Source organism: Microtus pennsylvanicus, chromosome 8 (genome assembly GCF_037038515.1).
Source record: "Microtus pennsylvanicus isolate mMicPen1 chromosome 8, mMicPen1.hap1, whole genome shotgun sequence".
Classification (NCBI taxonomy): Eukaryota; Metazoa; Chordata; class Mammalia; order Rodentia; family Cricetidae; genus Microtus; species Microtus pennsylvanicus.
Window position 1 is genome coordinate 50329157 of NC_134586.1, and position 19801 is coordinate 50348957.

General features: G+C 42.0%; 1 protein-coding gene and 1 long non-coding RNA gene across 3 annotated transcripts in view; one reads left to right on the forward strand and one right to left on the reverse strand.

Moving 5' to 3' along the window:
- The window catches only part of Tafa1 (TAFA chemokine like family member 1), a 510096-nt gene extending 503272 nt beyond the window's left edge, over positions 1-6824 (reverse strand). The window contains exons 1-2 of the mRNA XM_075983393.1: positions 6364-6824; positions 4327-4447 (exon numbers count right to left, since the gene is read on the reverse strand). Coding sequence (XP_075839508.1) covers positions 4327-4444 — 118 coding nt within the window. The 5' untranslated portion in view covers positions 4445-4447; positions 6364-6824. The remainder of the gene's footprint in view (positions 1-4326; positions 4448-6363) is intronic.
- Positions 2875-19801, forward strand: part of LOC142856231 (uncharacterized) — a 137870-nt gene continuing 120943 nt past the window's right edge. The window contains exons 1-2 of one of the 2 annotated variants that reach the window (XR_012911605.1): positions 2875-3830; positions 15459-15517. This is a non-coding gene — a long non-coding RNA (uncharacterized LOC142856231). The remainder of the gene's footprint in view (positions 3831-15458; positions 15518-19801) is intronic. The other variant, XR_012911604.1, reaches the window with a different exon arrangement.

Here is a 19801-nt window from a genome sequence, read left to right on the forward strand (position 1 = left end):
CCACCCACATATTCCAAATAAAGGAAGCATTAAAATTGTCATCCTAATTCATATATCTGCATCAGGGGTAAACATAATCTTAAACTGGAAGGCTACATTTGGCAGAAAATTTTTCCTTTTTCTCCAGCATACACACTGTTGAGTGTGAAGAACTTAGACTGTCTTAATTACTGGAAACCAAAGAGATGCTACATCTGAGTTTTCATTGTGGAGTCTGGGTTTTTGTTTTGTTTTTAAATTAACTGTCCTTCCAAAGGCTTCATATTAGGAAGGGCTACAAATATTTTCCAAGTTGTCATAGTAACTTCGTACATCATTCCCCAAATAAAAATTATTCCAATATTTCAATTACTGAAATTATGAATCTGTTAATCTACAGCACATTTTATTCACTTATGTAATTTTAAATTTCAGTTTCATTTGATTGACTGTTTTAATCTTCCTTAACTAGTGAGTAAGTGAAAATAAATGGTGCAATCTTCATACTATAAATGTGAAAAATAGGAAGTACTTAGGGGCTGCGGGCGAATACATTAAAATCAGTCCGTTTTCTAGTTAACATATTCTCATTCTGTTTGTGCACAAACCCACTCCATTGAGGAGGCAGATCACAAGTGCATGGCCTTACAAAAACACTATCCCAATTTCACGTTATGACAGCAGAAATTGGCCCAAATCTCTAACCACTTCCCCTAATGGGCCTTGGCTGGTTGGTGCCATCCAGGTGAGGCACAACCTCAACAAGGGGAGCGGCTGTCAAATTCCGCTCATCTGTCAGTGTAGTGGATTATTTCTTGAGAGACTGAAATTGCCTGCTTGCAATCGGAACACCATCAATCTTGCTGTGGAGAGGATGGGGAAGCTGCCTGTGAGGGACTGGCCTGAGGGGGAGTGGATGCCATTCCTAAGCAGGTGAGGGTGACTGTAGAGCCCCCTCTCACATACATACATACATACACACATACATACATACACACACACACGCCTAGTGAAAGCTTTGTCGTTTTGCACATTCCCACATGCTTGGCATGCACGCCAAGTACGCTGCTCTGCTCTGCCTTGTGAGGAGGTGATTTTTCAAGCTTAGGCAAATGTAGCAAGGCTGGGGTCCGCTGCTGCCTCATTTTTTCTCATCATGTCACCTATTTTCACTGATTTGAGAGAATGAAATTATGCCATCCCTTTTTTGCTCATTTATCCAACCGTTTATTTATTTATTTGCGCATTGAGGGGCAGATTGTCACAGATAACTGGCCCTGGGTTTTTTGTTTGTTTGTTTTGTGTTCACACACATTTCATTAGTGTCCCTGAAGATTTAAGACCCACAAAGGAAAAATGCCACAACACTTATTTGAGAGGGAGAAAAAAAAAAAAGAAGAAGCATATTTTTGCTCTTAAAATCACAAAAAAAAAAACCATTAAAGAGTGACTGAAATAATTTGGAAGACTGCTATGACCAAGATCTATTGCTTTAATCTCTGCAGCTATTGTAGCGATTCTAAGAAAGTTAAACAGGCACATTACACAGACCCATCGGACTTCCAAATCAACAGCATTTTAATCCCTCTGCATTTGGAAGAAGCATTTATAGTTCCTCCTTTTCTACAATAAGACTGGGATCGGGCTCAGAGAGTGAGCCCATGGGGCCGAGTTGCTGGGAACAAAGTTCCCGAAGATATTTAAGGTATAGTTTCAACACAGATTGACTGATAGTGAGCAAGCTCCGTGGTATGTGAGAAAGAACACCAGCAGTGAGCTGAATTTCAGTCAGAATCAAGTTTTAAAATATGGTATTTTAATAAGACCTACGATGATACACAGTTGATACACATAATAGTCCCAGTTTCCAGAAACGAATAGACATGCTCTACAAAAGAGTTCACTACCAATTATATGAGCTTCTTTTCGTTTAATGACTGCACACATAGCATAAAGTAAGAGAGGTGGCAATCACCGGCAGGTCCTATCCATGTATCAATCGGGTTAGAAAACAACAAAGGCAACAAACTTAGTCCTGACCAATGGATCTGTTAGCAGTGCAAACAGGAAAATTTGACTCACTCAACACCCTTGACTTGTAGGTGGGTCCCTTAAACAGAACGCGACTGTACTCGATATTTATAGGAAGTTCACAATATACCCAGCACTTGCCACTTCCTAGGAAGCCATTCCCTCCCATTCCCTCCCCATCCCCTGATGGGGAAATTCGTTCAGATTTGGAAAGTCACGTATCCAAGTTCATGTCAGGAAAGTTAAGTGACAGAGACTTGCCCCACCACTAGTCCCTGTCCCCCACCACCGACCACCTGCTTCAGCCACCTCCAAGAACTGGATTACAGTTTAAAGGGGTAGGTGCACTGATCTGACCTTAAAGTTTTCATAGATTATAGCCAATGCTCCTAAAGGTACCTGGCATAGACAATTTGCGTACTAGGGGACATTTCCCCCTCTTGTGGGAAAATCACATGGCCATAACCTCCATCGGCAACCATTTTTTGGGTGGCTTCAGACTATCACCCAGTACCTCCAAACTCCCACTTCTGTTCTCTGGATGAAAGGGGTAAACTATATCTACTTACACAGTGGTTAAATTAACAGTATGAATCAACCCTGAACACATTCTCTGGCACTTTCGGGATGGATGGTTTTTTTAATCTCATTGTTGAGCATTACAGAGAAACTGCATTTCCCAGCTTATTTATATGACTATGTAACAAGCAGAGGACTTTTCTTGCCAGAACAGATTGGCGATTAAGTGGTTGGAGGTAGCTCAGGGATCCCCAAATCCACGATTGTACTTCCTCCATGTTGGCACTGAGGCTTCTGGCAGGAACCTGGCACTTCCTGTGCCAGGGTCTGTATACAGGACACAGTAAACACAGGCAAGAAGCACCAGCGGCAGCAGCCCGCAGCTTGGTTCCCATGCCCACCCGCAGGGGCACCAGCGCCCCCTCGCTCTCTCGCTGACCTGGCTTATGGAAGGAAGGAAGGCGGCTGGGACCCGGGACAGCTGGCCTCCTCCGCCCCCAGCCCTCCTCTGCAGCTGAGGGCTGCAGCCCAGCAGGCGTGCGCTGGCATGCATCCTCCCGGCTCTATCTAGTCTGCCCTAGCCTGGAAGCTGAACCCCGGGAGACAGCAAAAGGCACCGGGAGAGAGACTGGAGAAGGCCAAAATAAGAGTGCAGGATCACAGTCAAGGCTGCTGCGGAGCCAGGAAAGACAGCGTTGCCGACTCCGGACTAGGACCTGCTGCACGAGAAGCCTGTGAATGGCAGGAGGCCAGGGAAGTATACAAGCAGGTCCGGGAGGGAGGGCGGCTGAGCTCCAGAAATGAGGAGAGGGAACTTGGGACAGCAACTGGTCCCCGCACGGTGAACTTGACCATTCCAAGGGGCTCCCAAGGACGGTGAAGGTAGGGGGTGTGGCCGAAAGAACACAAAGGCTAAACACAGCTACAGGGGTGGGGGGTAAGGGTGGTGGTGACGAGGACCGAAGGACACCTTTCTGAGAACCAATTAGGGACTGTAAAGACAATTGAACTGGGGGCGATTTTGTATGAGAAAGCTGGAGCAGCAAAGAAAGGAAAATCAGGATTGAAGAGCTGAGAGAGAGAAGAGTTAGAAGCCAAAGAAAGCAAACTGCACCCGGAACTAAAAGAAAAGGGAAATCAATAAAGGAAATTTTCAAAACACATGGCAGAGCGAACTTGTTCCTGAAACTACCAACAGAGGGAGGAAAAAAGGGGTGGGGGCGCCGAGCAGACTGGAGGAACCAAAAGAGAAGGAATGAAAGGAGAGAAGACTGGATACAAATTAAACCAGACACGGCATAGTAAGTCACTGTTTCATTTTCTTTTTCATTGACAACTTCTAAAGTTAGTCTGGTCATTAACACATCCCTGGAGTCCTTTGCCCCAGACAGAAATGAGAGCATCTATACTAGGTATAAACTCAACCCAAGAAATACATGCCTTCTCTCTAAATCCCCCAGTCTTCAAAGTTACTCCACCCTTTGTAGAATATTTTGCTAACAAGGTGTGTGGAAGACGCTAGTGGGGGTGCGGGAGGGGGGTCGACTCCTTTAAAGAAACCCACCTTTTCTGAAAAAATTAACAGAAATACCTCCAAGACATTTTTGGTATACTCTCCATCCCCCAGAGCATCCAGCCTACAACATGTCTTAGAATTCAAAGGCAAACTGCCCACACTATAGCAATTTCTGTCACTTGCATTCCACCATCTGTTGAAGAGACCACGATGAACCTGGAGGAGCCTGCTCTGGAGCAAGCCCCCTCCCAGACACCCCCCCACACACACACACACACTACCTGGTCTGTGCAGGTGATGCTGCTGGAAGGTGTGCTGGAGGGATCCATGGCAGAGCAGCATGGCGCAAGCACTTATCCACAAGTACAGGACCCAGGACATCGCAGAGACCATTGCCATTCTCTAGAGAGGACATGAGATGAGAACAGGTTACCCCTGACTTGCAGCCCCTAGTGGAGTACGTCCCACTCAGGAGGGAAGGGAGATATCAGACGTAATGTTCTTTGGCTCCTTGGCAGCCTAGAAGGAGAGTTCCAGCAGAGGTCATGCCAGGGATTGGATCGAAGACCCTTTCCAGAAGCTCATAAATATGTCCCTTAACATCTGGAAAGCAAAAGGCCAATGATTGCCCAAAATGCAAAAATAAAGTTTTTGACTATCAATCAGGCAGATGAAAACATTGCATGCCCATGAAAACACCCAGTTTTACACAAAGAGCTGCAAACTACTTTCCCCAGACATTCGGAAGCTGCAGACTTGCTCATTCTAACTTCATTGCAAGTCTGACATAAGCCTGGAAGAAAAAGAGTGGGCTCTTTTTTTTCCCCTTTAATTCTACAGTCATGAATTTTTAATCGCAATGCTGTCCTCTAAACTAAGCAATCATTTCTCAGAGGCATGTTGTAATCTCCCGATAGAACTCAGCTTTCTGACTGGACTTGGAATCAGAAGGAGCCGTGTTTTCAGCCGGAATGAGTTTCGGATGCAAGGTCTATGCATCTATCCTACAGCAAGCCCATAATTTACAGTATTGTTTTGCCTCCTAAGATCCCACTGTGGCATTTGCTGGAGCACTGATGAATATGCATATACAGGTGGTGTGTGTATTTATGGGTGAGCATATACCTTTTCTCAGGCGCCGAAACTTTGAGAGTCTTATCTGCACCGATGAGCGTCTCAGGAGCTACAGAAGCTCAACGGCGCTACATATTGTCCAATTTCCCAAACAACACCTTATGCTGCATCTCATATTGCCAAATTAATCAAACTTGAAGCATCTTCCTTAGTCAGCCTGTGATAGGAGGCATCTCCTATACAAGAATTCAGTTAGCAACATGCCTTTCTCTTATTGAGCTCAAAGAGGGCTGTGCAGGCAAGGCTGCGATTTCCTCTTTCAAATGACACCCTTCAAGAAATTCCGCTATATGTTGAAACCCTGCTGTGACCTCCCAGGATGCCTTCCTTATCTGTGGAAATTGGCACTCTCTCTAAACCAGTGATGTTCAGCAAAAATAAATATTAAATACATGTATGTGCATAATTCTTGGTAATTCACAGGTTTCAGAGAGGCAGAGTGTTTGAGAAGGGCTTTAAAGATAACAATAGATAAGCGTGAGGATTGTAATTAAGTGCGAAGTGGGGAAGCATTCTTTTCAACCCCATGGAGCCATCAGTGCCCCAGGCAGTGACTCAGATGGACCTCTCACTTTCTAATTAGTTTCCAGTTTGGTGGCCCAGTGTTTACTTTTGTATACAGCATGCTTTGCTGGACTAGCAGGATAGCATAGATTCATTCTCATCAGCCCAGATAAGTAGCATCCCTCCTTCTGTGCATCCCCAAATGAATGCATTTTTAGAGTCTTTCAGAATAGCCTGAAAATTACAGGAAGACAAAACAGAGGTGACCCAGCATGCATTTGCTGTGTTGTCAATCGCTGTTAAAATGTACTGGAAATGTAACTCAGGAAAAACCCAGCGATCATCAGAACTTAACAGTCCTTCGGAGCTCTGCCGTCCCTTGCTCATTTTTAACCCACATAGACCTCAGCATGCAGGAAGATGCTCGGATTTGACAATCGCGGCACTTCCCTTTTCCTTTCTTTTTCCCCGGTTAACTTTCTTTAATTCTCAGCATTACTTCTCAGGCTCCTCAATATCTCTGTTCCTGCTAGCTCACTCACTCACTCTCCGAGAGAGCTCTGCTCCGCTCAGTGGCAGTAAGTGTTTTCCCCCAAATAATGCATCTAGCCTTATGTACTTCTCTGACTATGTTTCAAATCTGCTTTCTGAATCTTAAATCGTCGCAGAGGCTTTCTTACCTGGAAAATCCAGCCAAGAGCAGGGCACTCTCCTAGTGTTCATTGGAAAGAGCTAACACTTTTTAAAATCCATCTGTGCCACAATTCTGCGATATTCAAAGACAGCACTTCCCAGCAGTTCTTTATCAAGAATTAAAGAGAGAAAAAAAAAAGGCTTTCCTCTTCCGATCCTATTTCCACGGCTAAGAGGATGTTGGGTTCCTTCGCTGTATTGTCAGAGAAGGAGCCAGGGTTTGAGGGGTGGAAACCTTGTCATTTTCACCTTTAAATCTTCTCCTGGCGTCACCTCTGTCTGACGAGACCTTTGAAGTGATGGTGAGCTAATGTAGTTTCCTGATGAGAAGCAGTTTATAGCCACTGACAGACCATCCCTACTCGGGCACATTCAGGACAGAGTTAGGCAGGGAAATGTAAGAGCAGGGCTGCTGTCCCTCCTGTGAGGAGCGGGAGTCTGTTTCAATACACCCCTCCTCTCTAAAGTCTCACATGTCTTAAAGTGACATTACCCTCTATTATAGATGAGGTAAATTTTAATAACTGCCCTTAACTCTCCCACGACTCAAGCAGCACTTTAACACACTGTTACCTGACGGTCTGCGGTGGAGGTTTTTGTCTTAGACCATTCTCATGCCAGGAGACTGAGAAGGGAACGAAAAATGAAAAAGAAGGAAGTATCATGCAAAATATTGATAGTGTTAATGACTGTTAAGACTTGAAACAGTAAACGGAAAAGCGAGACATAAACCAGGTCTTACCTCTGAATGTTCTTTTTGCCAGCAAGTTAACCAAATACACTGCTAGGCTTATCCTGCTTCTATTTTTTTTTCTGTTAGTTGTTTTGTCAGCTAAATCTTGGAATACAATTTATCTGGAATATAACTGATGTTTGTGTTCCTAAGCCAAATAAAATCTTTGGAGTTATTTAACATGTTTAATAAGTAGAAATATATCATTGTTGGCACCAAAGGCTGAGTTATGATGAAGAAATATGCTCAGGGTTCTTTGTCAAAGTATTTTTGCTTCCTTTCAATAGCGTGCAGAGATGGAAAGGGGAAACACGCAGAAGTTCACTAGCATTTCGAGTACTCTGCTGTGAACCTCGGCTTCCCTGGAAATATACTATGATTGTACTTAAACTTCAGAGGCGCATGGGAGATGACCTACTTTTCTTTTCTAGGCTGCGCCGGCGATAAGTGTCTGAAATACTCATTCAGTTGGCTTTATGAGTCACTGACACCACACCTACTATGTGCCAAGTGCTTGCGATAAAGCAAAAGGCAAGACTAGTGTGATCCACGGTCAAAGGTCACCACCCCAAGTCCTCTACGTTATTTTCAGAGCAGAGATGGTTCTCACACTTTTCTTGTCTTGAAAACTTCAAAGTTTCTGAGAATGCCTTTGCCTTTTGTGAGCATTATAAAGAAGACGCGAGGCTGGGGTGCATCTTTGAGAAAAATCTTCGTTCCTGGGCTCTCCAAAGTGAAAGAGTGAGACCCTCTTGGGTTTCACCAGTCTTTCTCACTGGTCTCACAGTGATCACTATGCACATAAACACACACACACACACACAGACAGAGAGAGAGACAGACACACACACACACACACAGAGAGAGAGAGAGAGAGAGAGAGAGAGAGAGAGAGAGAGAGAGAGAGGGAGGGAGGGAGGGAGGGAGGGAGGGAGGGAGAGAGGGAGAGGGACAGGGAGAGGGGGAGAGAGAGAGAGAGAGAGAGAGAGAGAGAGAGAGAGAGAGAGAGAGAGAGAGACTCTCCACAAACCAAACTTCAAAATAACAATCAAATGTGTTAGGAATGATGAATTTACAGTTTGAGTTCATGTGTCTTATTGCTGAGGCTCATTACTGCTGTCTTAATTAATGGGTATCTATAGACATTTGCATTCATGCTGTGGAACCAAGACAGAAATAGAAACAGCCACAGAAGCAGGAGCCAAAGTTCACCAGGCCTTCCCCGTGTGCTCGCATTACTCTGAACTCTGTCTTGTAAGGCATAATCTAAAGTGTTTTACTAACCCAGTAGGACAGGCATTGCCATTATCTCCAGCTCACAGATGAAGGATGTGGAGGGGAACTAAGAGAGCAGAAAGAACCCTTTCAAGGTAACAGAAGCATAGAGTAGTAGACTGGATTCCCAACTCCAACGCTCTACACAGAAGCCCACCTCTTATTCCAATAGAGGAATTTGGGAAAAGGTAATTTTAAAATCTGCCTTATATTTATACGTGTTTGACATTAAGGTAGTTTCAAAACTTATTAGTCATTAATTCTAGAGACGTGTATTATTCTAGTTGTTTGAAACATTCAGGTGTTCAAGACAGTCTTTGCCCCATGATTTTGGGAGTTTCTGATAATGGTTTGCAAATGAATTTAAATTAAAAAGAAATCCCCATATGCTAGTAAATGCTACCATTTAATTTTGAAATGTTATAACTTTATATTTTCCATTTCTAGTGGTGATTAAACAAAGGATCAATGTAGTTGCTAAACCATAATTCAGTGCACTTTAATACAGTTGAAGCATGAACTCATGGGTCATGCTTAAGGCACTGTAGACAAAATGTGGGATATATAAAGAGGTAAACGGTTTGCTGTAACATTCTATACATATATATGATGAGTGAAACGGATGAGTCAAGTAAGAACAGCAGCACCGCTCCGTTTTATTCCTTCCCAACAGATACCTTAGAACCCATTACACTGCAGTCAGTGTTCTTTTCTTCCATAACATAAACATCAGCAAATACTGAGGATGCGCGTCTGCACATGTGAGTCTGTGTTGTAGGTGGATGTAGTGCCTGTGTGTGCACAGAGGCCAGAAGATGTAAACTGTTGGGCCCTGACACTCTCCACTTTATTCCCTGGAGAGGGCTTCTCATCGAACCTGGAGCTAGACTGGTGGCCAACAAGCCCTGGCAATCCCCTTCTCTCTGCCCCTGTAAATCACTGGGGTTACAGGCATAGATGGCTTTTCATATAGGTGATGGGGATTTGAACACAAGTTCTCATCCTTGCTCAGTGAGAGTTTTTACTCACTAAGCTGCCTCCCCAGTGTTAACATTGAGGTTTATTTCAACTTAAACCAAAGGACTCTCATGCCTTTCAGGGGACCTGTGACTCCATGGTAGTGTGGAGAGCAGATAACCTTTGGGTTTGTTAGGGTTGAAAGCTTTGGTCAATGATGACAGGTGTAATTATATTGGGATTGAAGTTTTAATGTTTGGAGAAATATCATTCAGATCTCTCTTTGCCTCTGGAACAGGGACAAGCTGTATAGTCAGCCTAGATCAGATCACCAAGGGACCGCAATGAAGAGGCCCTTCCTCAGCCTCCATAACCCAGATGGCTACACACAGTGAATAGGAAGTAGTTGTCAAAGCAACTGAGACTTGTAACTTTATTATAGCTTAAAATGGACAATCCTGATGGATAAAGACTTAAACCTGTATTAGTCATTTTCTAATTAAATTGTCTTGTTCCATGACCTATCCTAAACTATCCCCAAGGAGACAGCCGTGCACCTATTTAAACACTTGTCTTCAGGGAGACCACTGTGATAAGAATCTATTGGCTTTTTTTCATCAAAACACTGATAATCACAAAGCATGGAATATTGGGGTGAGAGGTTTTGGGGTATCCAAGTGAAGAATGATGGATAAGTTTTTTGGGGAAGGATGTTTGTTCGTTCCCAGCTGTTCAGACCCAAAATAATCACTCAGAAACTATATTATTTGCAATACTGTTTGGACAATAGCTTAATCATATTGCTATCTAGCTCTTATATCTTAAACTAACTCATCTTCATTAATTTGTATATTACCACGAGGTCATGGCCTACCGGCAAAGTTTCAACAAGCTTCAACAGAGGTGTCTATGTCCTGTGGCAGCTTTATGGATTTTTCCTGACTCTGCCTACTCTCTCTATAATATATATTTTTTAGCCTGGCTTTACTCTGTCAAGCCATTGTCCAAAAACAGCTTTTTTATTAACCAATGGAAATAAAACATATTCACAGCATACAGAGGGGAATCCCACATCATAAATTGATCTCATATGTGGCTGATGATGATTGACCATTGTCATGCCAGGAAAATGTTTGAAAGAAAGGGGACTAAAAAGAACTATAGACTTATTATTTTTAACTTTCAGTTTCATTAATTCAAAATAGTCTAAGCATCATGGGGTTCAAATTATGTTCTGGGTCAAATTCCTAAAGACAGACATTTCAAATACAGTAATACATATACACACATACACATATGTACTTTTAAAGTTTCCTATACACTAGAATTCCTCCCATGGGAAAACCCACATATTCAGAAAGAAGGCCCTACAAAGATGTTGGAGGTAAAAATAAAGCACCCAGAATACTTAAATAGTCCCAAACTTTCAGCAAACTGCCCTGCACAAGGAAAAGTGGATAAGCAGAGGGTAGAGGAGGAGAGGACTAGACTGTAACATGATGGGAACCTGGAAGGAGGAAACATCGGTGGGAAAGAGCTGGAAGCTGAGGAACAGAAGGAACCAAGTGAAGAGAAGCCATCCAGTCCAGTTGTCTTGACAAGTTATTTTATCTGAGTATCTGCATGTATATACGACTGGTGCCCACAGAGGCCACAAGAGGACATCAGATCGCAAGAACTAGAGTTACAGATAGTTATAAGCATCCAAGTGAACACTGGGAATCAAGTCCAGATCAGGTACTCTGCAAGAGCAGCCAATGCTCTTAACGGCTAAGTCATTCATTTGTCTTGGGAAAAAAAAAAAAACTACACCTAAAGTATAGTATAATGCATTTCTCCAGATGAAACTGTAGCTCTGAATGATGACAAATCTATATACAAATGTTCCATACAATAAATGTGATTTAAAAACTAACCTGGGACCCCACACCCGATACTGGGTCACCTTGCTCAGTCTTGACACATGGGAAGGTGTTTGGTCCTATTGAAACTGAATATGCCATGTTTTATTGATGCTCATGGGAGACCTGCCCTTTCCTAAACAAAAATGAAGAAGGAGTGGACTGTGGAGTGGGAACAGAAGGGGGCTAGGTAGGGGCTGGGAGGAGAAGATGGAGGGGAAACTGAGACCACGATGTAAAACAAATAAATAAATTTATAAACAAAACAACAGCAAAAACTAACCTGGGAAATCCACCCAAGGAACTAAGTCCAATGTAGAGAGAACAGGCACCAGAACTTATTTACTCAAAGATAGAATTTCCCATTTATCTCCTTCCACACTCTTATTTCCGATCCCTGGAAATGAAAGATATCCTTATTTCAATTTAACAATAAGTGAATTACTAATTCAGCTCATTTTAATTCACAAATGTACAGTAGAAAATATGAGGCATGTAAAATTTACATCTCCGTGTTTCTAAAGTGAAAAACAATGTCAGGAACTTAAATAAATGACAGCCTGACTGAGAAGCCCACCAAAGTTTAGTTCAGTGCCAAGTCAAGTGGCTTAGACGTGTGGTAGACATTTCTTCAGATCACAAAGTTTGGCTGTGAGTTCAAGGCTTTGCTTTTTTCCTTATTCCATTTCAATCTGTTAATGGAAATGATGACACAGACAAAAGATTACCGAGAACCTTGGAATGCAAACATTGCCAGTACCATTAAAGCCCATTTTTTCATCTTGTTCCTTTCTCTTTTTCTCCTTCTTTATTTATTCCTTCCTTTCTTTTTCTTTCTTCCTGTCTTTTTTTTTTTTTTACTTTGAGAAAGAGCTGTTATTGGGACTACCCACCAGTTAGTCTACAATGCCCATTTAAAATGCCCCTAAAGGCCCACATATTTGAATGCTTGGTCTCCAGTAGATAGTCTTGCTAGCAAAAGTTGTAAGAACCTTTAAGGAGGCATACCCTTGATAGGGGGAGTTGGAGAGTGCCTTGAAGCTTTACATCCTGGCCCTATTTTCTGTTTACTCTCTGCTTCCTGAATATCAATGTAATGTAACCAGACAACTCCTGTCTCTGCTGCTATGTGTTTCCACAGGAGACTCTATCCATCAACAACTGTCAGTCAGAATAAACCCATTCTCCTTTGTGCTGCCTGAGTTGCATTTCTTATCTTCTCTCTCTCTCTCTCTCTCTCTCTCTCTCTCTCTCTCTCTCTCTCTCTCTCTCTCTCTCTCTCTTTGAGGGGGGTAGAGTCTCACTACATAGCCTTGAACTCACTATGTAGACTAGGCTGGCCCTGAACTCACAGAGATCTACCAGCCTCTGCCTCTCTGTCTCCCAGGTTCTGGGATTAAAGTCATGTACCACCATACCTGATTCATTTTATTCCAGAAACAGGAAAAGCAGCAAAGACAGTAGTTTCTCTATTTTATACCATGTTATATCAAAGAACACTGGATAAGAAAAGTATTATGAACAGAAATCAGGTAAAAACCAAGCTAGAATACATGAGCTGATGATGCTGGTCAGATGCTCTTGTGTCAGTGCATACATATAGTGGGAAAAGAAGGAAGGTGGATACTAGTCTGGGCCCTTTACACATCATCTCATTTCATACATAATTGCTAATAGATCAATTTTTGTTAAAGACAGCTAAACTCAGAGAAACTGGATAATTAAATAAATAATGTCACATCTCTTTCTAGCAAGGTTGAAGAACTATGATTCAGATTCCTCTATGATTTCTACAACTCAGGTGCTAGGCAACCAAATTCTAGGCAAACAGCATTAGTAAGAAACAATAAACTTTAACTCATAATTATAACACCATAGGCCTATTCATAAAAGGAAAGGAAGCCAGATCTGAGAGAAGAATATGACATGCAAGACATACAGCCATTCAAAGACAGAACTATTTTAATGCTAAGTAAATGCTCCAGTAACCACAATGAAGAAGGAAACAATTATTCTCTTAAAATCTAGAACAGAATGAGATTTAAACATGCATTGTGCTTGTGTGTGTGTGCGTGCACACACACACACACACACACACACACACTCACTCACTCACAAAGCAAAAGTAAAATAAAACAAATGAAAATGACAATAAAAAAAATCTACTGCTGCTTAGGAACCAGTAAAGAATTTGAGTAATAGGGGTGCAGAAATGGTAAGGCAGTTAAGAACACTGGCTGCTCTTGCAGAAAACCCAGATTTGGTTCTCAGCATCCATGTGATGGCTCACAACCATCTGTAACTCCAATTTCAGGCACTACAACTCCCTCTTCTTGGCCCTCAGGCACCAAGCATGCACATGGTTCACACACTTATAGGCAGGCAAAATAATCATACACCTAAAATAATAAATTTTAAAAACTAGACAGCTGAGATTGGGCACATTCAGGATGGACAGCCTATGCTGGAGAGGATGCAGAGTAAGGGGAACACTCCTCCATTGCTGGTGGGAATGTGAACTTGGACAATCACTCTGGAAATTAATATGGTGGTTTCTCAGAAAATTGGGAATTAACCTACCTCAAGCAATACCACTCTTGGGCATATACCCTAAGGATGTTCAATCATACTACAAGGCCATTTGTTCAGCTATGTTCATAGCAGCATTATTTGTAATAGCCAGAACATAGAAACAACCTAGATGCCCCTCAACCAAAGAATGGATAAAGAAAATGTGGTACATTTACACAGTGGACCACTCGGTGGTAAGAAATAATGACATCTTGAAATTTACATGCAAATGGATGGAACTAGAAAAAACATCCTGAGTGAGGTAACCCAGACCCAGAAAGATGAGCATGGTGTGTACTCACTCATAAGTGGATACTAGCTCTAAAGCAAAGGATAATGAGCCCAGAGAAGCTAAGTAACAAAGAGAACTCTAAGAGAAACATATAGATTCCCCTAAGAAGAAAAAATAGAAAAGATCTCTGGAGAAAATTGGGAGCATGGAGGTGGAGGAGAATGAAGGGTAGAAGGAGAAGAAGAGGGGGGAAGGGGGAGAGAGAGAACTTGAGGGAACGGGATAGCCAAGATAGAGGAACGGCAGAGGAGGAGAGCAAGGAAAGAGATATTTTGATTGAGGGAAACATATGGGGGCTGTCAAGAAACCTGGCACTAGAGAAATTCCCAGAAATCCTCAAGGATGACCCCAGCTAAGACCCTAAGCAATAGTGCAGAAGGTGCCCAATCTCGCCTTGCCCTGTATTCAGATTAGTGATTATCTTAAATGTCATCATAGAACCTTCATTCCTCAACTGTTGGAAGCAGAGACAGAAAGCCACAGCAGAGCACTGGGCTGAGCTCTCAAAATCCAGTGGAAGAGTGGAAGAAGTGAGAATACGAGCAAAGAAGTTTAGACCATGATGGATACACGCACTAAAACAGCTTACCTGAACTAATGGAAGCTCACCGACTCTGGTTGGACAGAGAAGGAACCAGAATAGGTCCAAACTAGTCCCTCTGAATGTGGTTGACAGTTGAAATGCTGAAACAGACTGAGGGGTCACTGGCAATGGCACCAGGATTTATCCCTACTGCTTGTACTGGCTTTTTGGAACCCATTCTCTTTGTATGGATACCTTTCTCAGCCTACATATAGTAGGGAGGGCCTTGGTCCTTCCTCAAAGCAATGTGCCATACCCTTTCTGAAAAGTTGATGGGGGTAGGGTGGAGGGAAAGTGGAGGGAATGGGAAGAGGGGAGGGAGTGAGAACTGGGATTGGTATGTAAAACGAATAAAGATAGTTTTTTAAAAAAAGAATAAAAATAAAAAAGATACATATAAAATTTAAAAAAACAAACTAAAGAGTCAGTAAAATTGATAATATTAGTGAGGCTAAATTACTTGTTATAAAATAATAATGATAGTCTGCTATTCAGATGTAAATACATCAGACAAAATTCTAGTAAGAAAATTTGTAAGAAAAATGTAAGAGAAAGAAGATGGAGGCAAGATTGCTCTGAGGCCTGATGAAAAGGTAACCTTGATGTAGGAGTCTCATTTTTCAACTCCAGTAGCCTATCCTGGCAATTACTTTATCAAGTAGAACCAACCGCTCACTGCTTATGGTCTCTGTCTTGTAGTCAGAAGAGAAAGAAAGAATGGGGTCATTTCCTTTGTTCTTCAACTCCTGATTTCTCTATTGTCTTTCTAGGACACAGATAAATCTGGCATCACAACAGCTGCCCATTCTTCTCGCTATGCAAAGTACTGGTAAGGCAGAGACTGGAGGGGGGCTGTCTTCATTACAAAGGTGTAAACATGAACTATAAAGCACATAAGGGTTGTAACAGTCATTACTTTGGTAAACCAAAAACAATCACATGGCATTTTGCTTTGTGAAAATCTAAGATCCAGGTCTGGTACCATGGCTCAGAAGGGAAAGTGCTGTGTGCCATGAAAGCCTGAGCATTTGAGCTGGAACCCCCACAGTTCACACAAATGCCAAGTGAACAAAGCAGATTCCTGTAATTCCAGAACTCAGAAGGTAGAGAAGGGGAATCGTTAGAACAAGCTAACTGGTCACACCATCTGAATGGCAAACTGCTTTTTTTTTTTTTTTTTGAGAAAGCCTGCCTCAATGTGTAAGGTGGAAAGTAATCAAGAAATATACCCAACATTTGCCTCAAATCTTCATATGCACATGAGCCCATGTGTGCAAGAACCTGCACATGTAACTCCATACATGTGAACATGTAAATTTATGTTTATCATTTGCAGACATGTGCAAAAGAAGCATTAGTGTTACTTTAAAAATATCCCTCATATTCTCAGTTGATTTGAAACCAGACCCCTCTCAGGCCCACAAGGTTAAATCAATGATTCATTCTTTCATTGATTTCATTTCAATGAAATGACTCTGTCATATCCCTTTCAATGAATTTCTACATTCAGTTGCTTCTTTCTTCGAACTCTGCTACCCAGCTATGCCTCAGTCATCCACTGCTTCCTCCTTTCTTCAAACACCATCATCCAAGATACATGCTCCTTATCCAACCCAAAGGAGTAACTTCCAATTGAGTCCACTTACCTGAGAGTGTACATCTTCCATCCATTTCTTCCTCGTTGTCTATGTAACTGGAATGTGTTTAATACCTATGGTGATCATGTTACTCTTGCTAGTTTAAAAAATTTCAAAGATTCCCACTGAATTTAAAATATTGTCAAATTTTATGGTCATGATTGACAAGGATCTGCCAGAGCTGGACCCTCTAGACTGCAACACTCACCTGTTAGAAACACGATGTGATGACAGCATCTGGAATCACCAAGGAGACTTGCATCTCAGAGCACCTTTGAGGGATTACCTAGATTAGGTTAAGTGAGGTTAGAGACACACTCTACACATGAGTAGCACAGTTACGGACGGGGGTCCTGGTTGTTTTAAAAATGCAAACTCAAGCTCACTGCCGTCACTCAATGTTTTCTACTTCTATAGATGTGATGTGAGTAGCTGTCCCCAGCTCTTGCTGCTACGACGGGCTGTACCCTTGAACTGTGAGCCAAAACAAGCTACTCTTTAAGATGCATTTGTCAGTTATTTTGTCCCAACAAAAAAAAAGTGACTAATACACTTGTCTGCTCTTGCTCCTGCTGACACCTCTCCTTAGGAATTTGAATGAGACAGGGAAACCATTCTTCAGAAACCTTCCCTTCTGCTCAGACAAGATCAGGTGATTATTATATCATGTGTTCCTGCAATCTTTGGGGTGTCACCTCTACAGCCTTAACTACCATTTCTGAATTTATCGGTTTAATATCTGCTTTATCTCCTTACTGAGATGAACAGAACAAGCCGTTTGTTTTGCTGCTGCCTCCTCAGAATCTAATATACTGCCTAGGATGTAGTAAACACTGAAGTGTTTGAATGAATAAATGAATAATAATGAATAAATTAAGGACCAAATACTAGTTCACCATCTAGAATGCATTTACAGTAAACTATTTTTAATAGGACTATATTGATTTTGTCATTCTATCCTCTCACCTCCGTTGGACTCTTTGGTGAGCAATGTATTCATTTATAAAGTAGTGACACAATCAGGGTGAGTGCTGTGCCCTTTGTTTGTCTTCTGTTTTGATGCTAAGTAAAGGAAATTGGCCCATACATTGCTTAGACCTGCGGTGATTTGAATAAGAATGGTCTCTGTAGGCTCTTCTCTTTGAGTATTTGGTCTCTGATTGGTGGAATTGTCTAGTAAGGATTAAGAGGTATGGCCTTATTGTAGGAACTGTGTTACTGGGGGCAGGCTTTGAGGTTTCAAAAGGCACTTGCCATTCTTTTGGTCTCTCTGTCTCTGTCTGTCTATCTGTCTGTCTGTCTGTCTCTTTCTCTCTGTGCCTCCTACATGTGGATTAAAATGTAAGTTCTCAACTGCTCCTGCAGCCATGTCTTTGTTCTACCATCATGAATTCTAATTCTCTGAAAATGTAAGCCCAATTAAGCACTTTCTTTTATAAGTTGCCTTGGTCATGAGTTTTGCCACAGCAATAGAAAAATAAGTGATACAAATCCCTGCACCTAAATTTAGGTTATTTTTGCTGGAAGAAAATTGTTCTCAATTTGCAGCCTTTGATCTCAGAATTCGATATCCAAATATGGTCCAATGCCACATTGCACAGAAGCCCTGAAGAATGGAAAAATCTACATGTAAAACAAAGAATACTTTTAAAATATTAAAAGAAATTAAACCTAGAAAGGATTTCGACAGCCTCCTACTTTAGTGTCTCTCTTCTGGCAGAGATAAGAGAATATAAGAAAAAGAAGAGGGAACGCTCATGGGAAGACAGAGTTTATCTGAAGCAACATGGTGGTATGAGAACACAGGTTTCCTGGGCTGAGGAAATTACTCAAACAGTAAGGTGCTTGTTATGTGTCTTAGTTATGATTCTATTGCTGTGAAGAGACACCATGACTATAGCAATTCTTAAAAGGAAAGCATTTGAATTGGGTGGCTTGCCTACAGTTTCAGAGGTTAAGTCCATTATCATCATGGCGGGAGCATGGTGGCATGCAGGCAGAAGTGGTGCTGGCTACATCTTCACCAGAAGGCAACAAGAACTGGTTTGAGCAAAGCCTGAGCAAGAGAGACTTCAAAACCTATCCCTCACAATGACACACTTCCTCCAACAAGGCCACACCTACTTCAAAAAAGCCACACCTCTTAATAGTGCCACTCCCTTTGGGGGCCATTTTTTTATAGCCACCACACTATAGAACTATGGTTACCTGAGTGCAATCTCTCAGAATCCACGAAAGCTGGAAATGGAGGCATGCACACGCACTCTCAGTGCTATAGGGGTAATATTAGAGAGACCCTTAGCAGACCAACCTAGCCTGCTTGGTAAGTTTCATGCAAATGAGAGACCTTGTTGAAAGAGAGAGAGACGGACAGGTAAATAACACTTCAAAAATGATATCTGAGGTTCTCCTGTGTCACACACACACACACACACACACACACACACACACACACACACCAGGTTTCCCACTCTAACATGCCTTCCCTTCTTCTCTTTCTCTTTTTCCCCTACTCCCTGTCTCTCATCCTTTCTCCTTTCTTCACTGTGCCCTACACACGAGTACTCACACACCGCCATACAGGAGCATCTCCTGCAACACTGGAAATGCTTTCCTTGTACACTGGCTGAGAAGGTAACCCACTATCCAACTAGTTGTTAAGTATTTGGAGTGTGGCTAGGACAGCTATGGAAGCCAATTTTAAATTCTACTTAACTTTCACTGTATTTGAATCTAGAGAGCCACAGTCAGCTAGTGACTACTGTCTTAGAAAGCATAGCTCTGGCACTCACCATCAAGGTCAAAGAAAACAAATCCTTTGCCACTGGATAGCTGGCAGGAAGTTAGAAAAAGGATAGTAGCTGCTATGGCTTAAATGTCCTCACCAAAGTTCGTCTTGAAATCAAGCTCCCACTTGGATGTCTTGAGTGCTGGACCACGTGGAAGTTTCAAGAGATTCTACCCCCGTGAGTGGGTTAATCCTTCCATGGACCAATAGATGAATGAATTAGCTCATTATCTTGAATTTAGTCTGTTACAAAAGCTAGGTCTAACTCTTGTAAGTATCCCTTTAACTATATAATAGCCTCTGACAGGTCAGAGTTTTGCAGATTCACCACTCACAAGAAGACCTTCAGGCTGTCACCAGATATGGTGCCTTGACCTTGGACCAAACAGCCTCCAAAACCGCATGCTAATTAAACCTTTACTCTTTATAAATTACCCATTCTACTGTGTTCAGTTATAGGAGCAGCATGCAGACAAAGACATCAATCTTCAAAAGATGCTAATGACACAAAAGAAGGATGTAGGTTGTAAATGATAGTTGCCATTTTCAGAAAAAAAAAAACCACTAAAATCATTTCAAACAAGAAAATAATAAAGATGTATAGTTTCTTAGTGTTTGGCAGCCCACAAGTGAGCTCAACTCCAGGCGAATTTGCTTCTGCAATTCCATTGTGCCATTGAAGACCTAA